The sequence below is a fragment of the Hirundo rustica genome, chromosome 21 (assembly GCF_015227805.2).
Source record: "Hirundo rustica isolate bHirRus1 chromosome 21, bHirRus1.pri.v3, whole genome shotgun sequence".
Classification (NCBI taxonomy): domain Eukaryota; kingdom Metazoa; phylum Chordata; class Aves; order Passeriformes; family Hirundinidae; genus Hirundo; species Hirundo rustica.
The window spans coordinates 7,532,616-7,554,365 of NC_053470.1; the positions used below are offsets into that span (position 1 = coordinate 7,532,616).

General features: G+C 40.7%; 1 protein-coding gene across 1 annotated transcript in view; it reads left to right on the top strand.

Annotated features, from left to right (window-relative positions):
- Positions 1–21,285, top strand: part of CHRDL1 (chordin like 1) — a 30,951-nt gene extending 9,666 nt beyond the window's left edge. Inside the window, exons 5-12 of the mRNA XM_040084274.2 lie at positions 7,704–7,849; positions 8,589–8,682; positions 10,201–10,268; positions 10,965–11,136; positions 14,371–14,565; positions 16,182–16,349; positions 17,435–17,524; positions 18,781–21,285. Of these exons, the coding sequence (XP_039940208.1) occupies positions 7,704–7,849; positions 8,589–8,682; positions 10,201–10,268; positions 10,965–11,136; positions 14,371–14,565; positions 16,182–16,349; positions 17,435–17,524; positions 18,781–18,911 (1,064 nt within the window). The 3' untranslated portion in view covers positions 18,912–21,285. The remainder of the gene's footprint in view (positions 1–7,703; positions 7,850–8,588; positions 8,683–10,200; positions 10,269–10,964; positions 11,137–14,370; positions 14,566–16,181; positions 16,350–17,434; positions 17,525–18,780) is intronic.
- Positions 21,286–21,750: the final 465 nt, after the last annotated feature.

Sequence of the window (21,750 nt, forward strand, 5' to 3'; positions counted from 1 at the left end):
TGTCTGAGGAAAAGAGCTGTTCCCTGAGCAAGACCTGTCAGCAGGAGGCACTGAGTGCACAATGGCACAGGGACAGGCGTGCACAAGAAGGTTGGATGTGTTCACTGCACTTACTGGATAATAAATGGTATCCACGTGTCAGTTTTGGGTTGGATTCATCTGCCCTGACAATTATATACGCTCTCTGTCAGATATGTGTATCAATATCTGATCTAGGTGGCCAGAATCCTTTTTTTTAACCAGTGACAAGGAAGAACCGTTTGGAGCTTATAACTCATCTGATGCTGTGATGCTGCTTTTGTGTCTTAGGATGAGATTGAGCCCATTCAACTTGAAATCCAACCCTTTGGAGTTGGAACATCCATCTGATGACTGGAGTTTTCTCTATAATAGTCTACTGTGTAGGAAAGAAAATTTCTAAGGCAAAATGCTTTCTTTGGCCGACTAGAACTTGGTAAAATAGTGAGGTGCTGGGAACACAAACCCCTCTTTTGTTTCCAGATCAAAAGGAGGACTGGCGTGCTCATGTGCCCAAAACCTGGTCTGTTTTTCCAGCTAATCTAAGTTTCAGTTGGGAAGACAATGATCTAGATACCCTTCACAGCTTTTGGAAACATCAGGGTGATTCATGCTGTCACCCGGAGTGAGAAGAGTTTTATTCCCTGGAGATGTCTGTCACTCTCCACTGACTGTGGAGGGAACACAGGAATACTGAATGCTTACTTTTTGACAGTTTAAGTTAAATCACAGAAGTCCTACTCAATAACTGGCATTTGCAGTCAGCAACATTTTTTAATATGTTTTAGTAGCTCCGTATCATATTTACTATAGGAACATAAATGCTTCTAGACTAATTGGTTTTGTTTCAAGTGCTCCATGGCAATGAACTGTTGGGGCTTTTTTAGGTCCATGACCTTGTAAATGTTGTGATACCTATGAATATTTTAAAATGTTCTACAATGATCTAGTGAGGAAGAGCAAGGCCCCATTTTAGCTAATTATGTTCTTCCTAGTCATAGTCTTCAGCTGGAATTTAGTACTCCATCCTTAAACTGCTAAATATGGAAAATTATCAGAATGAGCCTTTCCTGAATTGTGATCTATTACCTTCTCTTTGCTGCTCCTAAAGTCTATTTGTAATCAACCTGCTACAAATGAGGGGCCATTACATTTCTGGCTGTGCACTATCTCATTTAAAACGTGAGTCCCACTAAGGTCTGGTTTTCCCCTAACTGAATCTGTAACAATTCTAGGCAAAGAGAACCAGGAGTCTCCTGTGATTTCTGGGGTTATTTGCATTCTGCTTTCTGCAGTCATTATGTGTATCATGTTTGGTGCTCTTTCTTCAGTGGTAATTGTTCATGCCTGATCTCAATAGGTATCTCAAGCATTCTTGCAGATCTCATGCCAGCTTTCCATCCCTATGTGTCCAGCATACAATGTCTTTTGTGCAACATCCCATGATATGCAGGAAATTCACTTCTCTGGTTTTCCTGGTTATTTTTTAATGGAATGTGAGAAAGCTCTGGCCATTGGCCATCCACGTGAATTTCTCTCATAAATGCTCGTTATATTCTGTCACATATGTTTCCCCTCCATTTCTCAAGCTGCATTTCAGGAATGAGTAATGCTAGTCACAGAGACCTGGGGCTCTTCTCTTGCCTCTCTGCAGGCCTTGCAGAGTGTAACTGCACAAATCACTGTCTCCTTATTTAATGAAGCAGAGGTAATGCCAGGAGGCAGCATCTTTCATTGGACATTGAACTTCTTAGCTACCTAAGTGAAGGAGCTGTTAAAGGACTCCTTTGAGAGAAGCTGGCACTGCTCTCCCCCTGGAATTAATGTCTTCTGCATCCATAGTGACACTGCACTCACTAACACAAAGAGATGCAGTGTTTGTGTCCTGTCTCCCTGGCACCAGACATCATGAATCCTAAGTAGTTTTCAGACATATGTTATGAAGCATCTTCTACTTCCATCAGTGATTCACCAGCTTCTACCACAGATTCACTGCTAACCTTTCTTTTTTTAAACCTATTCTTTCTAGCATTGACAAAATCCAGACCTTGTTTCTTAAACAGACCTAGATATTCCTTCCTTTTGCAGCTCTGAAAAGTATTTTACCATCTGAACTGTATTCTTATCACCACACATATGGAACTAAAAACCCAGGGTCACATGAACCGGGACTCTTTTTACACACTAGTGAGACCCAAAGGACATCACATGCTTCTGAGCTTGATCTCCTTCCTTCCACCTCAGGATGCTCCAAGCATCAGCAGAGGAGAGGTGATTTGTAGCCAGGGAGAGAATTCACCATCATTCTTAGATCTGGATCAGCTCTTGACCTAGAGCGGACTTCAGAGCTTCTGCCTCCTGTCATGAAAAAAACTTCATGTACAAGTTCTTCGAGGATTTAGCTGTGCCTGTCCTTTATGGCATTTCTATGGATAGTGCCTTTAAAGCTGGAACATTTATTGTAGATTGTATAATTTCCACATTCAACAACTATGAATCAAAGTATTTAGAGTCTAGTTAAAGATCAAATATGTAAACCTAAGGAAAGCTTACATCAGAAGCAAAAATTTACAATTGCAGGATTTAGAAAGGGTTTCCACATTCCACTTGCTGGTTTGATTTCTCAGCAGATAAGGCTGCACGCTGATGTATGAATCAGCCCATCTGGCTCCAGTGGTTTTTAAGCTTGCTGCCCCGACTAAACACACTGCCTTTCCAAGAACATTCATTATTTAGTAACATCTTTAAGCTCCTTTGGTACTATGGTTTTTCCTTTATCAATTTTAAACCCCTTTTCTGATGTACTTTCTCTTCAGATGCAGGAATGCCAGGTGGCACCTCTGTACAGAGCTGGTCTAAAGATGTACCAGATGAGGTATCTCACAGCAGTGGGCTGAGAACATCACCTAAAAACAAGTGAAGCCCTGTCTGCATGGCAGACTGCAGCACAGCCCAGTAATAGCTGAATGTCTGAACTCGCTATTTTAGATCCTGGGACAGCACAGAACCCACTGCACTGCAAAACTCTCTGAAGAAGCAGGACAAGTGTGCCTGCCATGAGCTCAGAGCTGCCTTCCCTCAGGAACTGAGCTAGTCCAGGTGACACCCTGCACCCTGCAGTGAAGATTAACACTCAGCATTGCAAGGTGCAGGGCGTGTACAGCACCTGTTGACCTGACAGACATTTTATAAGTAAATACTGAACACATGTGTAGTGCAGCACAATCTAGCACTGAATTACAACCAAAATCTTCAACCCTGGCTGTTGGAATGCTCTGCCAGCGTGATTTTTCCATTGCAGAATGCACAGACATTAAACCATTTGGTGAAGGGGCTTTGGGTTCTACCCAGCTCACACACCACAGCTCCCAGGCTCTCAGTTCCAGTCTTGTCACCCTTCCATTCATGAACATTTTTAGGACAGAAGAAGGGATACTGTGCCCAGCTCTTCCATTCTCTATGCAACTCTTCCTGCTACCACCCACCCTTCTCACATCAGCAAGTGAGAGTTCTAACAATGGGTAGTTTTCAGATAGTTAAAATTAATTCTTTATTCGGAAGTAAATTTGCTTTAGAAATATAATGGTATAGGCATTACAGGGAGATGTCAATTGATGTGTGCTTAGATAATGTGATTTGGTTTGTGATTTGCCTTTGTCACTATCTTCACAAGGAATACTTGCTATCACAGCCAGATTGAGATTATTGCTTGTTTCCATTCTGCTTTTTTGCCATTAAAATTTTAAAAACATCTATCTGTATATCAGCATCCCAAATGCATTGAAAAAATACGTATCTTCCCACATCGATAACAGAACTTCAGTTCTCTGGACTGACATGATAGGATAGGATAAGCTACTCAGAATTTTTCCAAGATAATTTCCAAGACCTTGCAAAGAGACTTCAGAGAGGATTCAGCCTGCACCAAAGCTTCATTTAATTTGTTTCCTTGCTGGGAGAGTGATTGGTGGGTTCATATAATATTTTAACTTGAGAGCAAGAATTAAACTACAGCAACCTAGAAAGTGTTTTATGAGCCCTTCAGAGTTGCTGGGCAATTGATGGGCAATTTTTTTATGCAACTATAAAAGAAAACACAGGAAATTAAGCTGCAGAATATATATTAAAATAATGTGAAGAGCTTGACTTTACCCTAGAAAGCTAAAACACAACCAAGAGCCTTTTGAATGTTTAAACTGAGACTCCACCTTTGCCTTGAATCTGGATGGAAGTTCATAGTGCCAAGATAAGGTGCTACTAGTTCCTTCAAGCAATGAATTTCATACACTTTCTACCATCTGACCATATTAAAGACTAGCTGTGGTGATTAACTCTGAATTACCCTGGAGTTTTTAGAGCTTAACCTGGTCCTCAAAGTTATTTTAATGTAAAGCATTTTGTGGCTTAATATCGTTGACACCTGCACCTCCAAGAGGCACATGTGGATTTTATTTAGAGCTTGTGTTTGCAGTTTTTGGATAGTGCACAACTTTTCCATACACAGTTATTGTCAGCCTCCACCACTACTTTAAAGACAACATCACTGCACAGCTTTGGTTGTTTTTTAAAGGAGCCTTCACACGTCATTTTAATTTGTAATATTACAAATTTGCAAAACAGATTTGTAATATTTTGGATTGCGATGCATGACAGAGGGAAAAGGCTAAATGCACATGGACTGAGGTTTGATCCACTTTGTACTGTAGTCAATCAACAGATTTCTATTAACTTTGATTGTTTTTGGACTCAGTCTTCTAGGAGAACAGATGCAGTTACTTACTGATAGAGTCATTCTCTCTAGAAACGCGAAGGAATATGGTAGAAATATGAGACAGAAGATGAAAGGGGAACTGCCTTTTTGCTGTGCCACACAGAGTAGGTGTTTGGGCCAGGTTCCAAATCTGTTTAGTTCAATGGACTTCAGATTAGACCTTGAGGTGACACGTTCATGTAGGGTGGAAACAAAAATAGAGGGAAGAAACTAAGCACAAGAATTTTTAGTAGGAAAGAAATCCATTTCGTTTCGTATGCTGTGCTACAATTCCCCTCCAGCCTCAAAGATTGTTTAAAATAATCCTAGCTGACCCCTAGAAGCTAACCCTACACTGAAGCAGTGTGACAGGTTTTGTGCAACTGCTACCTGAGCAAAGAGTTTTCCAAAAGCAGATTCTCTAGTGAATATGTTTCCAGACCAATCCTCAGTGTCCTGGTCTGTACATGCTTATGCTCTGTGTTGATCCAGAAAACATGTTTCATAAAATCTCCTCTGGATTCAAATTCATAATCTATCATCTGTCTGCTTTAAAAAAAACAGACTCTCTGAAAAACAGTTCCCAGTATGGTAAGTTTCTTAAGGCATTAGACCTTGTGATTAATTTCATATTGTTTAGCACTTGATTGTTTTTATAAGGGTGGTTAATAAAATAGACAAACTGTAAAATCCAAGCCAGACTGGGCACCCAGCCTTTCTGCTGGACACTAAAAGCATATATTTTTCATTAAATGACACTAGGTGATCCTGAATGCTGCAGTTTAAAAATAGTTTCTAAGTCAGCAAGCCAGGAGCCTGTAGGATTTTAAAAAAATGTTCTTTGCCAGATGTTCTGATACTAAAATAAGCAATAGTGAGAGTGTTAAGTAGTAACACAAACGGGCAGAATATTGTACAGAAAAGCACCTAGAGATGCAATAAAACCCTACAGACCCTTCCTGAGGAGCTGTGCAGGCTCCATTCCAGGAGGACACTCGCTGCAGGTCAGTACAGTGAGCACAGTGACTGCCAGAAAACCAAGCTGTCTCCTTGTCCCCAAAAGCAGCTGATTTTTTGTCTTTCAGATGTCACATCATAAACACTTTACTGATTATCATGCCATGGCTGTACTGATTCTGAGGTGGTTTTCCCACTTTGTTAAGTAATGTCCTAAATTATCCATTAGTATTTATACTAATAAATAATTAGTACCTCTTGTCTTTATCCAGAAGGGTCCAAGTTCAGCACTTAATTGATTGTAGTAATGCCTGGATCCTAAAGCCATTCCTCAAACAAATCATCCCCCATTTCCCAAAAGGTTAAATTGCTCATAGCTGGTTACTGCCTTTCACTCTGCACATAAATACTTTTGCAGAAGTTACCAGTGTTTCAAACATCAGGAACTGCCCATAGAATTTCTCTGAGCTATTCAAGGGATTAGTGGCAAGTAGCTGATGCTCTTTCTGCTTCATATCCAAGTAAGGGTAAAGCATCTCAGGACGAAGGTTTTATAACAATCCAGGAAGGAATAGAATTGTCAACATAAAAAGCTGAAAGATGGTGTTTCCAAAACTGACTGTGATCCATGTGATACAGAATCTGTTTTTCCCAGAAGACTGGAAAGCTGGGAACGTGTACATTTCTGACTCTTCCCTCAAACCTTCGCTCTTGGACACCAAGTCATGGGCAGACCATCAGGAACCCAGACAGGATTCCATGAAAAAAATATGTGATTGGAGCAGATTCCACTGCACCAGAAAATTTCCATAAAATTTCTGTGGTTTATGAAATGCCTATCTAACACTCTTTTGTCAGACTATCAGGAAAGCATTGGTGCTGCAGTTCACACTGAGGTAGCATCTCTTCATGGCAAACTTTTTGCCATACTGCTTCTTTGCACGTTCTGTCAAATGAAGCACAATTCATGCAATCTGTGAACTGTACCTGTATGCACTTGACTTTCACATCAAGTTATACCACAGGTCTTAGTTGATACAAATCCTGTTTGTATAGATCAACAGTTCCTCACAGTACAAGCATCAATCTCAAAAAAGCAGCATTCAAGGACAAATGTTGGCTGAATCCTGGAGGAAACATTTCTATTGGCTTCACTGAGCCTGGAATTCACCTTGTGTGAATGGGACATCAGTGAAAAACAGCCCAGGCAAACAAAAGAAGCTGGACAGAATCCCATGTTTGGAAGAGAGGAATGTTGGGATGTGAGGATTCAGGCATAGCCACTGTAATCTCCAGTTGCTTTTAAAAAAATAATTGTTTTGAAGCTAATCCATTTTTTATACAGTTGTATTCTCTAGTCTGTTTGTAAAACCTGAAGGATTTCTTCAGCCAGGTTTCACCTCTGAAGTTACTTACAGCATAAACTGAAATCCATATCGGGTCAAGTGAAGCCCAGGTTGTACATCTTGGCTCCTGCCATCACCTCATGCTAATGTTGCTGATAAATCATTGCTATGCACGTTGCAGACTCATGCTCTTATCTTGATCACACTAAAATTGCAGGCAAATATAAGCATGGCCTCTTAACATCTGTACAGAAATCTGAGCCCTTACAGAATAAATGCCAACCACAGAAAGAGAAATATTTCCTTTTCAGCTGATGCTATAACATCTTTACATACATGTAACAAATAGGCACATAAGGGAAAACACTGCAGCCACTGCACAGGGCCATTAGTGCTGCCATTGCAGCCGGTCATCAGCATCCCAGGATGAATTGGGACAGTCAGCTCAAAGTGTGATTTACCAAAGTTCAGCAGTAGAGTAGCGTGTCACTTGTATTTTACAGCATGACAAAACTCGTCCTTCCGTAATAAAGAGAAATTAGGGAGAAGGGAAGTTGTTGCTCCCCTGTGTTTATGACATCGTAAATTATCAAGAGCATTTGCATGAAATGTTCCTTTCCCCTTGCTTCCAGAAGACTCCCTTTTCTCAGTAAGCAGCAAAATCACCGGGAAATCCTGTGAATACAATGGCACCACCTACCACCATGGTGAAATGTTTGTGGCTGAGGGGCTTTTCCAAAACAGGCAAGCAAACCAGTGTGCCCAGTGCAGCTGCTCAGTAAGTAACACAACAGATCCCTGCTCTGTGTATGCTCCAGTTCTCCTTTCTAGAAGATGTGACACTGAAATATAAGCAATGCATAGCAAAGGCTGGGAATTGAGAATTAATGCTGAAACTCATGAGAGTGCTCAGAGTTCGTGCAGTACCTGGTAAATAAATGCCAGATGAGCTCTTAAACACAGTGCACAATACCCTGCATCTGCTCTAACTGAGCTTACAGTGCAGAGGCAGCAAGTAAAACATTGCTGCTTGGCATATATAGAATATTTCCCTTCAACCTAACTGAAAAGTAAAGCACTAAACCAATGACTGATTTCATTTAGACTGAGCTGATAAGTAAAGAGCCCCAAGGCTGGGAGGGGACAGCTCTGAACTGGCACTGGGCCACAGAGCCATTCCTGAGATGTCACAATTGAAATCCAGTATATTTGAGCAGTCACCCAGTGACTCTTCAGAGCCGGTGTCTGAACTAAAACATCCCTCTCAATCCAAGCAGCTCTTCAGTATCAACTGTTGGCAGCTCTCTACTTCCTCTCATAAAATCGTCATCATATCCTTCATGAACTAAGAATTTCATAGGCCAAGTACTGAACAGGCTGTTCTAATCTAATATTCTGCTTTTGCATAGAGTGGCATTTATGTAAACACAGATTTGAGCATGTCCATAAAGAAATGAATATACCGTACCAGACAATCAACAACTCCTTCTAAATTTCCTTTTGTGTTTTACTGGCAGGAAGGAAATGTGTACTGTGGATTGAAGACTTGTCCCAAATTAACTTGCTCTGCCCCAGTTTCTGTTCCAGAGTCCTGCTGTCCAGTTTGCAGAGGTGAGTTCAAGCACAGTCACAGAAGGACGGGCTCTGAATTTACTCCTTCCCCTTCCAGAGCCTTGTCTGTGCTCTGTCACTCAGGACACTGTCTGCAAGTTTCCCATGTAATTACAATCCCGTGCAAATCGGGAAGTTACCCTGTGAGTGCCAGCAAGGTAACATTGCTGCCTTTGTTTTTCCTAAATTGAAACAGAGTGAGAATGCTCTGATGATAAAGTTGCATCCCCCTAATGAGGTAAATCAAGGCTTCAAGTGATGTATTGTAGTAGCTGCCATTACTCTGGGTAGAGAAGCTTTGTAATAAAAGATGAGCTTCTATCTGACAAGTTACCAGACCTATCAAGTTGTGCAAGACATGAGAATTTCAATTCAGAGGCAAGGGCAATTACTCCAATTTAAATAAGATGCCAGACAATACTCAGGTGACTGAGTATAGTGAAAATACTCAGTATTTTACTAACAATTGCATTTTAGATCTTGTACTCACAGGACACTAGGGGCCTTCCCAGCCCCTCTGGATGTCTAAACCTGTCTGTTTAAAAGCCCAAAACATCTGAGAATTTCTAAATGCATTTTATCTCAGTATTATGGCACTTGAATCACCATTTCCAGGGTATCATGCTCTGTGCTGCATGAACACGTCACCTCAGCCAGAACAAGGATGAGGATCTCTCTGCAGTGATTCTTTACACAGAGATTGTTCCTTTTTCCTTGCTGCTTTGCCATGCTACTCCACAGTATCTTTACAAATCTTGAAACTTTTTGCCAGGCAAACTGCTTGTGAAGCCACCTGATCTCAAACAAGCAAAGTGATAGTTCTGTTCCCAGGAAGAAATACAGTGATATACTGTTTTAAATGCAATACATTGACAGTAAATTAAAGTAAAACCTTGTTAATTGCCTGATGTCAGTTGCCAGGTAGTTATTTGAACTGTGTCTGAAACCAGCCTCTTCCAGTTACAAAAATCGGTCTGACTTCCAAAGTACAAAGTATCAAACAGAGCTATGCAGTAAACCAGCCTTACACTGGAGAAGTCAATCACTTCAGACACAGTCACTAATGAGAAACCAGTTCATTAGCATTTCCACAAGAGAGGTGAGATTACATCGGATGATGCACTGTCTGCAGTGATCCAGGGCATTTTTCATGTATTCTCCTGTCTGCTGCTTTTATTTAAAAATGTTAAAGTGACCATTTATCTCAAAACCTACATTGTCCTTTTCAACATGGCAGAGCTCTTTTCTCTCCCCTCTGTGTTTTTTATGAAATGCAAACCTAAACAAAATATTTGCAAAGATCTAGCACAGCTCATGGGGAGGAAACTGTGAGTCAGTCTCTGCTCCCTGCATGGCCAAGTATATTATTCTCAAAATGTGCTGATTTTCATACTCATTCCTCTGCTACTCACTAGCCCCTACTACAGCTGTAAAGCCAGCTGAGATTTTTCCCCTCTGTATCTCCCAGGGTGTTGCACAGTTACTCCTCTAATGGATACTGTTCTGCTTCATGTACAGGAGATGGAGAATTGTCATGGGAACATTCTGATGGAGACATCTTCAGGCAGCCAGCCAACAGGGAAGCTGTAAGTGGCACCTACAGGTTAAAGATATTTTCTTGCTGTGCTGTCCATGGCAGCACATTGAGGGAAAAAGAGAAAAGTATGATAATGGGTCTGAATGCCTTCCTGCCTCATCCTGGGTTCTCTGAATCTAGCCCAAAACAGATTTCTTTCACTCAGCCTGAATTTGTGAATAATGCTGAATTAGAGCAGGAGCTCCAGAAGTCTCTGGATTTTTTCCTGTTTATGCTCTATAAGAATAAAATTGGACTGTATTTGTTTGCTATGCTAGAATTGCTTTTAAATAATAATTGCAAATACTTGCTTCCCAGTTCACATGCACACAAATATATATTTACTATAAGGCTTAATTGTCTTCGGTGGTAAAAGTATCCATTAACAACTCACTGCTCAAGAGATTATTTTTGTTACAGCATTTGGAGAGAATCTGAAGGGCTTTTAAGCATTAGGTGCACTAAATACGTGAGATTTTTGGATGAGTAGAACAGAATCATGTCTATAAAATAAGGGATGCAATATGAAACCTTCAGGTTCATGGGCATTTTGGAAAATGATTCTCTGAAAAGAAGCACCAGAAAACACGCTAGGCACTACTACACCTACTGCTAGTCCAGCAGCGCTCGTTCCCTGCTCATAACCCTTTGTTGATCGGAATGAAACTTTTACTCTCCTGCTTTCTTTCTTTCTGTCTCCAAACAGAGACACTCCTACCATCGCTCCCATTACGAGCTGTCGCCCAGCTCTGCCAGGCAGGTCAACATTCCACGATTTCCCAGTGCCAGGAGTAACCGTGGAGTGCTCCCAGACCCCCAGCAGGCCTCGGGAACAATCGTGCAAATCGTCATCAACAACAGGCACAAGCACGGGCGAGGTAAAGACGAGCACTTCTCACACTGTCGCTCTGGGTCAGCCATCAGCCGCCTGGAGCTCAACAAGACCTCTCAAAATACACAGCAGGATCTTGGAGCTTCACACTGGTATTGAGAAATCCAATGCAAATCAGAGAGGCAGAAGCAATGAGCTATAGAGGATATGAAATTCCTCCTTGACCGAGATCAGTTTTGCCTACACGTACAACCATGCATTTCACTCTGCAAAAGCCCTGTTGCTCTCTGAGTTACTTTGTGGGATTGTGCCCCATAATTGTGAGAGCTCATGTGATGGCTGCCAGGGAAGTGATTCCATAAAGGACACCACAATGCCTTTAGATTCACTAACTTGTTCACACAGTGACTTGTCCTGGATGAAATTGTTTTGTGGTTATTTTCTTTACACTCCCTCCCATCTTGTAACTTTTATAGACGTAAACAGCTTATATTTCAACTGCCCTGCAAATCTCAGAACGTAAAGCTTTGCCACAGCATCAGGAGGTTTTCTGCCTCCCAGACTTAGCAAATTACTCTCATGAAAGACAGTCTCACGTCTTCCCCCACCTCAAACAAGTTTCCTGAGGCAGTGGGATACCAGGGATGATCTTCCTCCCCTGGGACTAACACAAGAGGCAGAGAAGGCAATTAGCCTGTACTGGATGCCTGAGCTGTAGAAAGGCAAATTTATCCAACTTAACAAATCTCACTCTAAAAATCCTTTAGTGCCTTCTGCTAATAGAATATAGGACAGCAGAATTTTAAGTCCATGTGGCAAACCATATTCAAGCCATATTCCTCATGCGTGACAGGAAGGACAAAAATGAAGGGAAAATACCAGTTCATCAGTTAGTGGGACAGCAGTTTTGTACAGTAAAAAGAGTGGGATGCTCAGCTGCCACAGGGGTGTATCTCAGTGAACAGAGGTCTGCAGGACCAGGTTATAAAACAAATAGCTGTAAAAACACATGCTCAGAAGAGCATCTATCCACAAATACCAGTCAGCATACACTTAGAAACTACCCACAAAGAGTTAAAATCCCTTGCATTAGGGCCAACTAATCTTTTAAGGTATTAACTAACAGAAGGAATGTTGGCTATAGGATCTTTATTATCCACCTGAACAAGCATGAAAAAGCATTCAGATCATGCCAGTGTTTTATGGTGAATCTAGGAGCAGGAATCTCCAGGCAGTGCAATGCCTTTGCCATGTAATTCACACATGAAGACATCATCAAAGCAGTTTCTAACTGACTTGTTTCAGCAAATAAAGGGCACAGAGACGAGCAGCACATTTCTGGGTGCAGTATAACTTCAGACACTCACTGCCTGGAGAGTGTCTGAGAGATCCCCATGATGGAAACAGAAATGCTGACCATGTGCTTTCTTTTGTTCCTATGCAATTAACAAATGTTTTATTAATTGATGCACACGTCCCTTGAGACACATTTTGACAAGTTAAAAAATAAACACACAACAACTCTCCTAATGTGCAAATACTGTGTGGTTGTGTGGATACAGATTTATCATTCTGAGCATGAAGAGCACTAAAAACAGGGTCACTAGAAGTTATTTGCCAGTATTTGGTGGTTCTGCTACCTCAGAGTATTTATTTAATAGTTCTGTGTCAAACAACCCTTAAAAACCAGAGTATTTTTCCATACAATGTCATGTATTATCCCTGTCAGGGAGAACTCAGGAAGTATTTATGTCCATAAAGGATTTGGAGCACACTGGCTGGGGGAAAAGAAGCCCATGTAAGCATACAAATTAGCAATAATATGCTATTTAAGCATGTAAGAAGCCTGCTGAGCAGCTGAGTACTTACCAGTTTTTTCATTTATAGTTTTTTCTCCCACGTTCGTAGTATACAGATAAAACTTACCTTTTATTTGGGAAAAAAAACCTGTTTCCTACCTCTAAAAAAACCCCATGTCTTAAGAAAGAGTTAAAAAGTAGCAAATTATAAACCAAATGATAGCATAAGCTCACAAAAGACATTGCAAAAAACACTCCCCATAAATCTCAGTAACTCACTAAAGTATAAACCAGTTGGTTACATCTGTTACCAGTTAGATATAAATTTCAGATTACAGATAAAGATTAAATTGCTTTTGAAAGTTACAGGCAAAATAGGAACATATTTTACAAATGAAAACATTAATAAAAATGATGGCATATTAGAAGAATTGGAAATATTTACAACATATCCCAACCTCGCTTTTGTTGCTTTTAAAAATCAGGCAGTGCCCTTTCTTTCACCTTGTTAGGATTGGTTTGCATTTTTCTTTGTGTTTATAAAATATTTAAAAAGAAAGAAGTAAGATTTATAGGACAAATGGAAACATGGTGTAAAGTGATTTAATTCCCATCAACTGCTGGGTGACCCAAAGTGGCTTCTCCCAGGCATGGATTTTTCCACTCTCTTCGTGTCAGCTGTATTTCTCTGACTCCCAGGGGCTCTGATGAATAAATATTCTGAAGTTCTTAGAAGCTTTTGGAATGAAATTTCAGTCCCATATGCATCTTTTCATGATTTCTTGTGATTCCAAAAGCCAAATGAATTTATATATCTATTGACATCTATATTTCCACGAAGGAATTAAACTCCATTTTGCAAGTATTCTGCGGTTTGTTCTGTGTGCCATGTAGCAGAGCTCTCATGTACAAGCAGTAAAATGCCCAGGTATCACTGATCCATGCAGTGATAACTTTGCTCTCACTGCAAAGGCCGTGCTCAGCAAACAGCTGGAGCTGTGCACATGGCTCAAGAGCAAATAACATCTGCAAATTTGATTCAAATGCAGCCAAAGCCACTGTAGCAGGCTGTGTCCTGTGTGTGGACTGAGACATCGAGGGGAAGGAGTGAGTTTTCTGAGCTGGTTAATGCATAACTGAGATGCATGAGGTGGTGGGGAGTAGTAGGACACTTGACAGACACCTTCACTGTTTTCCTCAAAACACAATGGACATCAGCAGAGTTGGCATCAAGGCAAAATTGCTCAGAAAAGGGTGACCATGGGCTCAGACTCATTTTAAGTAAAGGAACAACAAGTTAAAATTATCATATCATAAAATTATCAAAAAAGCAGAGAAGTGGGCCTGAGAAAAATTATCGAGCAGAAAAATGGGCCTAGTTTAAACAAATGTGCATGAATCAAATGAATATTTATAGATAGGTAGCCAATGAACATACCTTTTCCAGCTGTACTTTTTCTTCTTTTTCTTTTCTTCTGTAGTTTGTGTTTCAAACGGCAAAACATACTCACATGGTGAATCTTGGCATCCCAGTCTCCGGGCCTTCGGAATCGTAGAGTGTGTGTTGTGCACCTGCAACATCACCAAACAAGAATGTAAGAAAATTCACTGTCCAGAACAATATCCCTGCAAATACCCTCAGAAAGTAGAAGGAAAATGCTGTAAAGTCTGCCCAGGTAAAACAAAGTTGATCACAGACCGCCTTTTTGCTGTGCATGTTGCAGGGTTTGGCTCGAGCCTCCTGATCACAAGCTCCGATGTGAACAGCAGCAGCTGTGCCATGTTGCAGTGTGAGAGCTGCCTGGCATCTCTCCTCTTGCTGCTGCTCCTCACACAGGGGACATGCTGCTGGCACATGTCCTGAGCAGTCACTGCCTTTCTCTCTGCTGTTAACACGACTTCCCGAGGCTCATTTCCAGAGAAGCGTACACAGAAAGTTCATCACTGCCAAAAGACCCCCGTCCTTCCCCCACCACAGCGCCCACAGAACCTTCAGATCATTCTCTAGCTTGTAAAACCCACATGGAGATAACATCATTTCTGCTTTTTAAAACGTATCAGAAGGATTCAAAACTCTGATTAGTGTCAGTTGCATAACTTAATCCTTAAAATAAATACTAACTTATCGCAGGTTTAGCATTGTGTCTATGCTGTACTAATGATAAAACTTACATAGACATTACTAAAATAAATGCTTACAGCTAGTGAAAAAAATCTCCAGAAAGGATTCTGCTGATGGTTTGCCAAATGAAAAGCCATGTTTCACATAATACAAAAGGTGAAGGACTGTCCAGTTCCCTTTTGCGCCCATTTGTGAGTTTGTTTGGCGATGCACTGGGCAAGAATGCTCTGAGGAAATGAGTTGCTCAGCCATATGTAGAAACATTCGTAGAATGCACATTTCCCATCTTCTCCTGCTCATCTTGCTTGCTGGCCAAAAACCAGGATGCAGTGGCAGCAGGCAGGCAGGAGGAGTGTGCCTAGGTCTTTTGGATACTTTGAAGCAGAGATCCACAGCTCTCATTGGAAGAACAGCCAACAAAGCCCAGTTAACAGGCTTCAATAGAAAAATTCATGGCAAAAAGGAGGTTACTGCCTTGTTTTTTGGAGATCCTATATGCCCATTCTAAGAAAGCTGAACCTTTTCCTGCAGTCTGTCTATTTATTAATTATTAGGTGTTTCCACAAACGGTGGTCTGAGCCTCCAAGTTACAGCATCTCTCTTTTATTCCTGTCCATCTTCCAATTGCAAACAGGGTAATTACAATTTCTACTTGTGCTCTACAACTTTACCAGGTGGGCAGGAGATAGTGTGCTCTGTGGCTGGTTCAGGTTTGCACTGGCCACATGGCTGCTGCCGAGCAAAATGTAAATCTCACAGATTCTTTTCCTCAGCAAAATGTTAATTTGGGTCCCTTCACTCTAACCAACCACCAATTTTCATTTAAATCTTTTATTTCCCTGGAATTTCTAACATAATTTCACAGATGCTTGAAACGTAGACAACAGGTTCACAACTTGTGAGGAGTCTCCCAGAGCAGGTTGTTGTACACAGCTCATTTCCTCAGGAAATGATTACAAATATAAATAATGTCAGCTCAGACAGGCTACCAGAACCTGGCAGAACAGAACACTTAGGTGCCTGTGTTAACAGCTGGGGATGGATTTGTGTGGCCATACAAATGGATTCTACTTTTCAAACTAACCATTCTTGGCTATTGCTGCCAAGTAAATTCTGGAGGACTTGATTATAGCTGTAGTATGTGTTCTGTCCTTTCTGGTTTTTAAACAGAAGATGTGCCAAGTCAAACCTTTGACAACAAAGATTACTTCTGTGGGAAAGAGACGTTTCCTGTCTATGAATCCATTTTCACAGAGGAAGGAGAAACCATCAGGAAAATTGCAATAGAGACTGAAAAGCCACCTCAAATAGAAATACATGTGTGGACAATTAGAAAAGGTGAGTTGAGCAAATTCTTTCTTTGAACAGTGTATCATCTTCCATTAAAATCCCAGGCCAGTTTACAGATCCAAGCACTTTGGGGCTGCTGTTCTTTTGGCTTTAGGATATCACTATTACAGCCACCTCCAACATACTCAATTTTTTCTGTACAAAACTCATTAGAAACACACAAAGCTGTAATTCTGCTAACTCCTACCCTTCATTGGGAGCAAAATCACAATGACAAACAGGTTTTCAGTATTCCTCTGTGTCATTTATTGCAGATAAATGGGTTTGAACCCAGTGCCTGGAGGCTCTTACTTAGGGTGAACCAAAAAGCTTTCCATCCATTGACAGTGGTCTGCCCTAGTGATGATACACCCATGAGGGTACATATAGAGTATGGGAAAAAAATCTGTTAAGGATGGAAACAATATCTTTTACTAGACTAACTGGTAAAATTACAACAAAATAGAGAAGCATTCAGAAGCCCAAGCACTACTGCAAATTGTGAACTTTCAGCATAGTAAAAATCATCTCCAGCCTCATAAAAAATCGTTTCTATCTACTTTAAGCAAAAAGCATATGATCCTCAGAGGAAATCTTCACACAGTGCACCCCTTTGCATGGAAATGATACATTCTAGATGCTTTAAAGGAGAAAGTCAAGGCCAAAGTGGGAGCAGAAAAGAAATCACAGAGCATTGGATGGTTCACAACTACCCTGTGTGTTAAAAAGCCACAAAGCTTAATAATGATTTGACACTCATGTTTCCTGCTGGCTCCAAATGGCATCTGACTGCAGAATTGTGCTGGTTTTCTCCAAGACACAGAGACTTTTGGCTTCTGTTGTAATGTTACATTTACTCAATAAAGGAGGATTCAGCTATTTTTGAAAAGAATTGGCTAATTTTCACACTCCTCACAAACTCGCTGCAATCCCAGTTTCACTGGAGGATTTACAGAGTAACAGAACAAAAATAGGGGGGTGGAGAAACAGAATTTAAAAAAGAATAGACTGAAAATTTTACAAAAAGCAGGACAGCACTCCAGCTTTAGAACAATGAGCACATTTCCAGTAACATGCACTTCTCTTTGCTGAAGGGATTTTGCGTCACTTCTATGTTGAAAAATTGTCCAAGAGAGAATTTGAAGGACTTCCTTACTTCAAGTTGATAACAAGGACAACCCTTAGTAAGTAAAATTCTGACTTATTGAGGTTTCTACTCTCCATATAATCATAACCATGAAAAACATTCTCTGTTATCCAGCCCAGTCAAATGGATGTACTGAATTTTCCTCTAGTATATGATCACAATATTTGGGAAGTTTAGATTTAAGTCACCAAAATACAGCAATTTAAAATACAGATACATATAACAGTAGCTCATGTGCATGCTGTCTCAGTCTCTGTGTTTTGATAAAGTACAATATAGGAGCTTTTCTGCCCATGCTAGCATAAGTCTGAAATACGACTAATGTCAGCACAGCTGCAGAATTTGGATTTATTTATGTAACATGTCAAGTTACCCCCGTGTTTTGAAAAGTAATTTAGAAGGGAAAATATCAGATATTTTTAAAGGGGTTCTACATACACTTATGTTGTATTTGAAAGATTACTTTCCTATGTTCTTAACAACATCTTCATTATTAAAATGTGTTTTATGAAAGGACACGCACTTCTTTTATCACTCTTGCTTCAATTTGGTTTTTGTATTTCATCTAGTTTGGGATTGTGACAGTAGTTAACAAATACTAATTCAGCTAATTTGCTAACTGAATTAAGATACAGAGATTTTTAATTCCTAGTTCTTTTTGATTACAACTTGTAATTTATTTCTATAATTTTTCCCAGTTAAAAAGTCTTTGTTCCCAGAAATAAAATACTCTTAATTGTTACAGATCTACTGAGATACAGATATATTTTCCTATTAAAAAATTCCCTAGTTTTTTGCTGTCAGCCTTCCATAAGATTGTCATTGTTATCTGTAATGTAGGATTCTAATTACCAGGACAGCATGTATTTCTATTAACACTATCATAAATGTGCAGAAATATTAATTTCCATCACACTTTGTATTACACACAGGTAAGAGGAGTTCACAGCACATGAAACATTTAGCTGTGTTGCATCCCAGCTTTTAAATGCTTTGGTTTACCAGGGTATCCAGTGTCATAAAATGGTTGAATAAATAGAGCCAAATTACAGGACTACTTAATTAAAGAAAAACAGTAATATTATGATCCAAATTTATTTTTTTAACAAAGTTATTTTGCATGGAATATGTTCCACAGTTGTAAGATGCTTTGAATATTTTCCATGGGAGGGTTGGACATTCCCTCTTTGACCATTGTGAATCAGTTGGTTTGCAGAGTGCTTGTAAATGTCTTCAAAATCCCCGTGCGCTTTTCTAACTCAATATCTGTCTCCTCTGTGTTTTTGTTTTCAGGCCAGTGGAAAATATTTAGCGAGGGAGAAGCTCAGATCAGCCAAATGTGTGAAAGCAGAGTGTGCAGGACTGAGCTCGAGGATTTGGTAAAGGTTTTGTACCTTGAAAAGTCTGAAAAGGGTCACTGTTAAGGGAGACAGCACTGGAGGGAAAAACACAAGAAAACTTATGAAAACTTGGATCTGCAGCTGGACTGCAGGCTTATTTTGCTTAAGTCAACAGTTGTCCTAAACCCCAAAACTATAATGCAGTAATTATTCACATCATGCACAGCAAATTTGCTGCTTTATGTGTAGTGGTCTGTGTCAACCGCTCAAATATCTCCTCCAAAAGAGCAGAAGGCTCTGTGGTACTGGTGGGGGAAGGAGAAAGAAAGACTGTGCCTTCCTAGAGTCCCATTTCTTTACAAGAAGAGAAAACAGAGCATTTTTGCTATTATTATTCGGTGGGTTATTTAAACTAATGAAAAGAAGAACACCAACTAAACGTGCAGGAGCTGTGGAGAGCATTATATCCTGACCTGAACTGGTTCCATCCCTGGTCTTGAAATGACTCACATAGTAGTGGAGGAAAAAAACAAGTGATACAACACTCATGTTGGAGACATAAAAAGCAGATTTACACTAACAGACTGCTCAGCAGCCTGCCTTTGGGATGATGTCTTGTAGTTGAGCAAACAAAGTGCACAAACTGAACAGCAGGTGTTAGTGGCAATCACTATGTTTTTGTAGCAATTGGAGCAAACGTTCACTTTTAAGTGGTTTTCACTGTTTCCTCCACCCACTTCTCTAAAAGTGTAAGCTCCCTATCACAACCCTAATAACTTCATTCTATTTACACACGCCCTTGGCTGGCAAATCACCTCCTAATGTGGCATGGCAGAAGCTGGTGAAGCACTTGCAGTACTTCCAAAACATTAAAGCATTAAAACTCGTGATTAATAATGCCTTAAAAGTTGTGACAGAACTTAATTTATTTGTTCTGATTTGTTACAAACAATCTGCATTTTTCTGAAAGAATTCCCATGTTTCAAGGTCAGCTCCCTCCCACGACAAAACTAAACAGCTATAGGCTCGTGGAGCACAACAAGCTTGTGACAAGTGTTATCTTTGAGAAAAAACTCAAATCTGAGAGATTCTGTTAACTTTAGTACAGCGTGCCTACAGTGTATTTAGGAGAGGAGACTTTCATCTGCAGAGTAATTGTAACAATCTGAAAACTATTCTCACCAAAATCCTGCACTGCCCCGTGGCTGCAATGTTGGATTAAATCCCAAACTGCAAGTGACTCTGCCTGCTTTTGCTCCCACTTTCTACTCCACGAGCAGACAGGAATAGTGCTGTTTAAACACATGCTAGGAAACAAAGCTTTATGGAAATGGCCTGAGCCAGGGGCTGAGGCTTCACAGGGAGTGAAATCAACAGCGACAGCGAGCATTTTGAGGTTTGTCATTCTGCCAGCGACAGCACTCAAGGGTGTCCACATTCCTAAAGGGATGAAGCTGTGGGAGAGGTCGGTGCTGAATGCCAAAAGCCAGTTCAGGCAGAGCTCCACCATGGTAAGGGGATCCTTGGCTTGGGCAGCAGAGCCTGGCAGTCTCCATCAGCAGTGCAGACCTCAGGGCCCGGCGGCGCTGCCCGAGCCTCGGGAGGAGCGCGATGGTGCGCTTCTCAGCAAAGAGCACCGGGGAGGAGACAGACACAAAGGCGAAGGAAAGGCTGAAGGGAATCAGGAGGAAACACACGGAGGGATCTCAGGACCACCCTGCTGTCCCTAGGCCTGGACAGAGAGCGGGTAAGATTTGGGCATCCGGCCATTTGAAAGTGCAGCAAGTTGAAATGCAGGAACACCTGGCTAAGAGAAACCCCCTGGTACTGTTCATTACAAGGAGAGCTAAGTGAACTGTCCTGCCACTTTACAGGGGGCTGGAGCTTCCCTAGGTCCTGTCCTGGTGTTGGAAAGGGGTGTAGCATATCTAAACAAGGCACTAAGACCTCACTGCGCCAGAGCTGCAGTGTAACTGTAGAAGAAGCAGTTTGGCACGAGAAGCACTGATTGCACATGGCATCTACTGGGTTGAAATGTGCTGCAGGACTGTAAAATTTTATTATAAATCTTTAGGAAGAGGTTCTGAGGAACTGTAGTGTTCTGGTGAGAAGACCAGCAGTTGATTTCTCACCTAACAGGCATTGTCTGTTTGTAGCAGTAGCTGGTGAAAAAAGACTGAGTGGAAAGTGTACAGTGTTTGTAATTTTTTTTACAAGGAAAGCAACCAGCTTTTTGTATTTGTGACAGGACTGGTGGAATCCAGATTGTGTATTTATTTTATAATAAACACTTCTTAAGAAAAGCAAAAACCAATCATAAGCAAGACGTAGTAAAATGCAGCGTTGCGTTTTTCTGGTCACTAAAGACAACAAAATACACAGTGTCATGTTTTGCATTCTATTCATGAGATGTGTGTCTGTTACAGTACTTATTTATGTACTTGTTGTATCACTTTGACCTGGTTTGATAAATTAATAAACTCTGAAGTTGATAATAAAATAAGATGGTGTGCACAGGGTGCTGTTTGGTTTCAGCTCCCTGTTTGCAGTCCTGCTGCATCTCAGAGAAAGTCTGAAGCCACGTGCCCAGCTGGGTGCAGGGCATGACTGCCTGCTCTGAAATCAGTACTGAGATATGGAAGAGTCAGACTGGAAAATACCCAATTTAATCCAGCTTTCACCTACACTGCAGGATTAATTTTGAAAATCAAAACATTGACATCCATATATGGAAACCAAGTCAAGAAGAAATCAAGCATTGCAAACTGAGAGAACATACAGGACTTACTGCTTTCTGGGCAAGACATATTCTAAAGCTCAAAATAATTGGGGAAATATTGATGGACTCAATTTGTGTTAATGCCTAAAAGTTAGGTGATTTTCAGAAACATAAGGGAAAAAATGTAACACACATTGGCTAGCA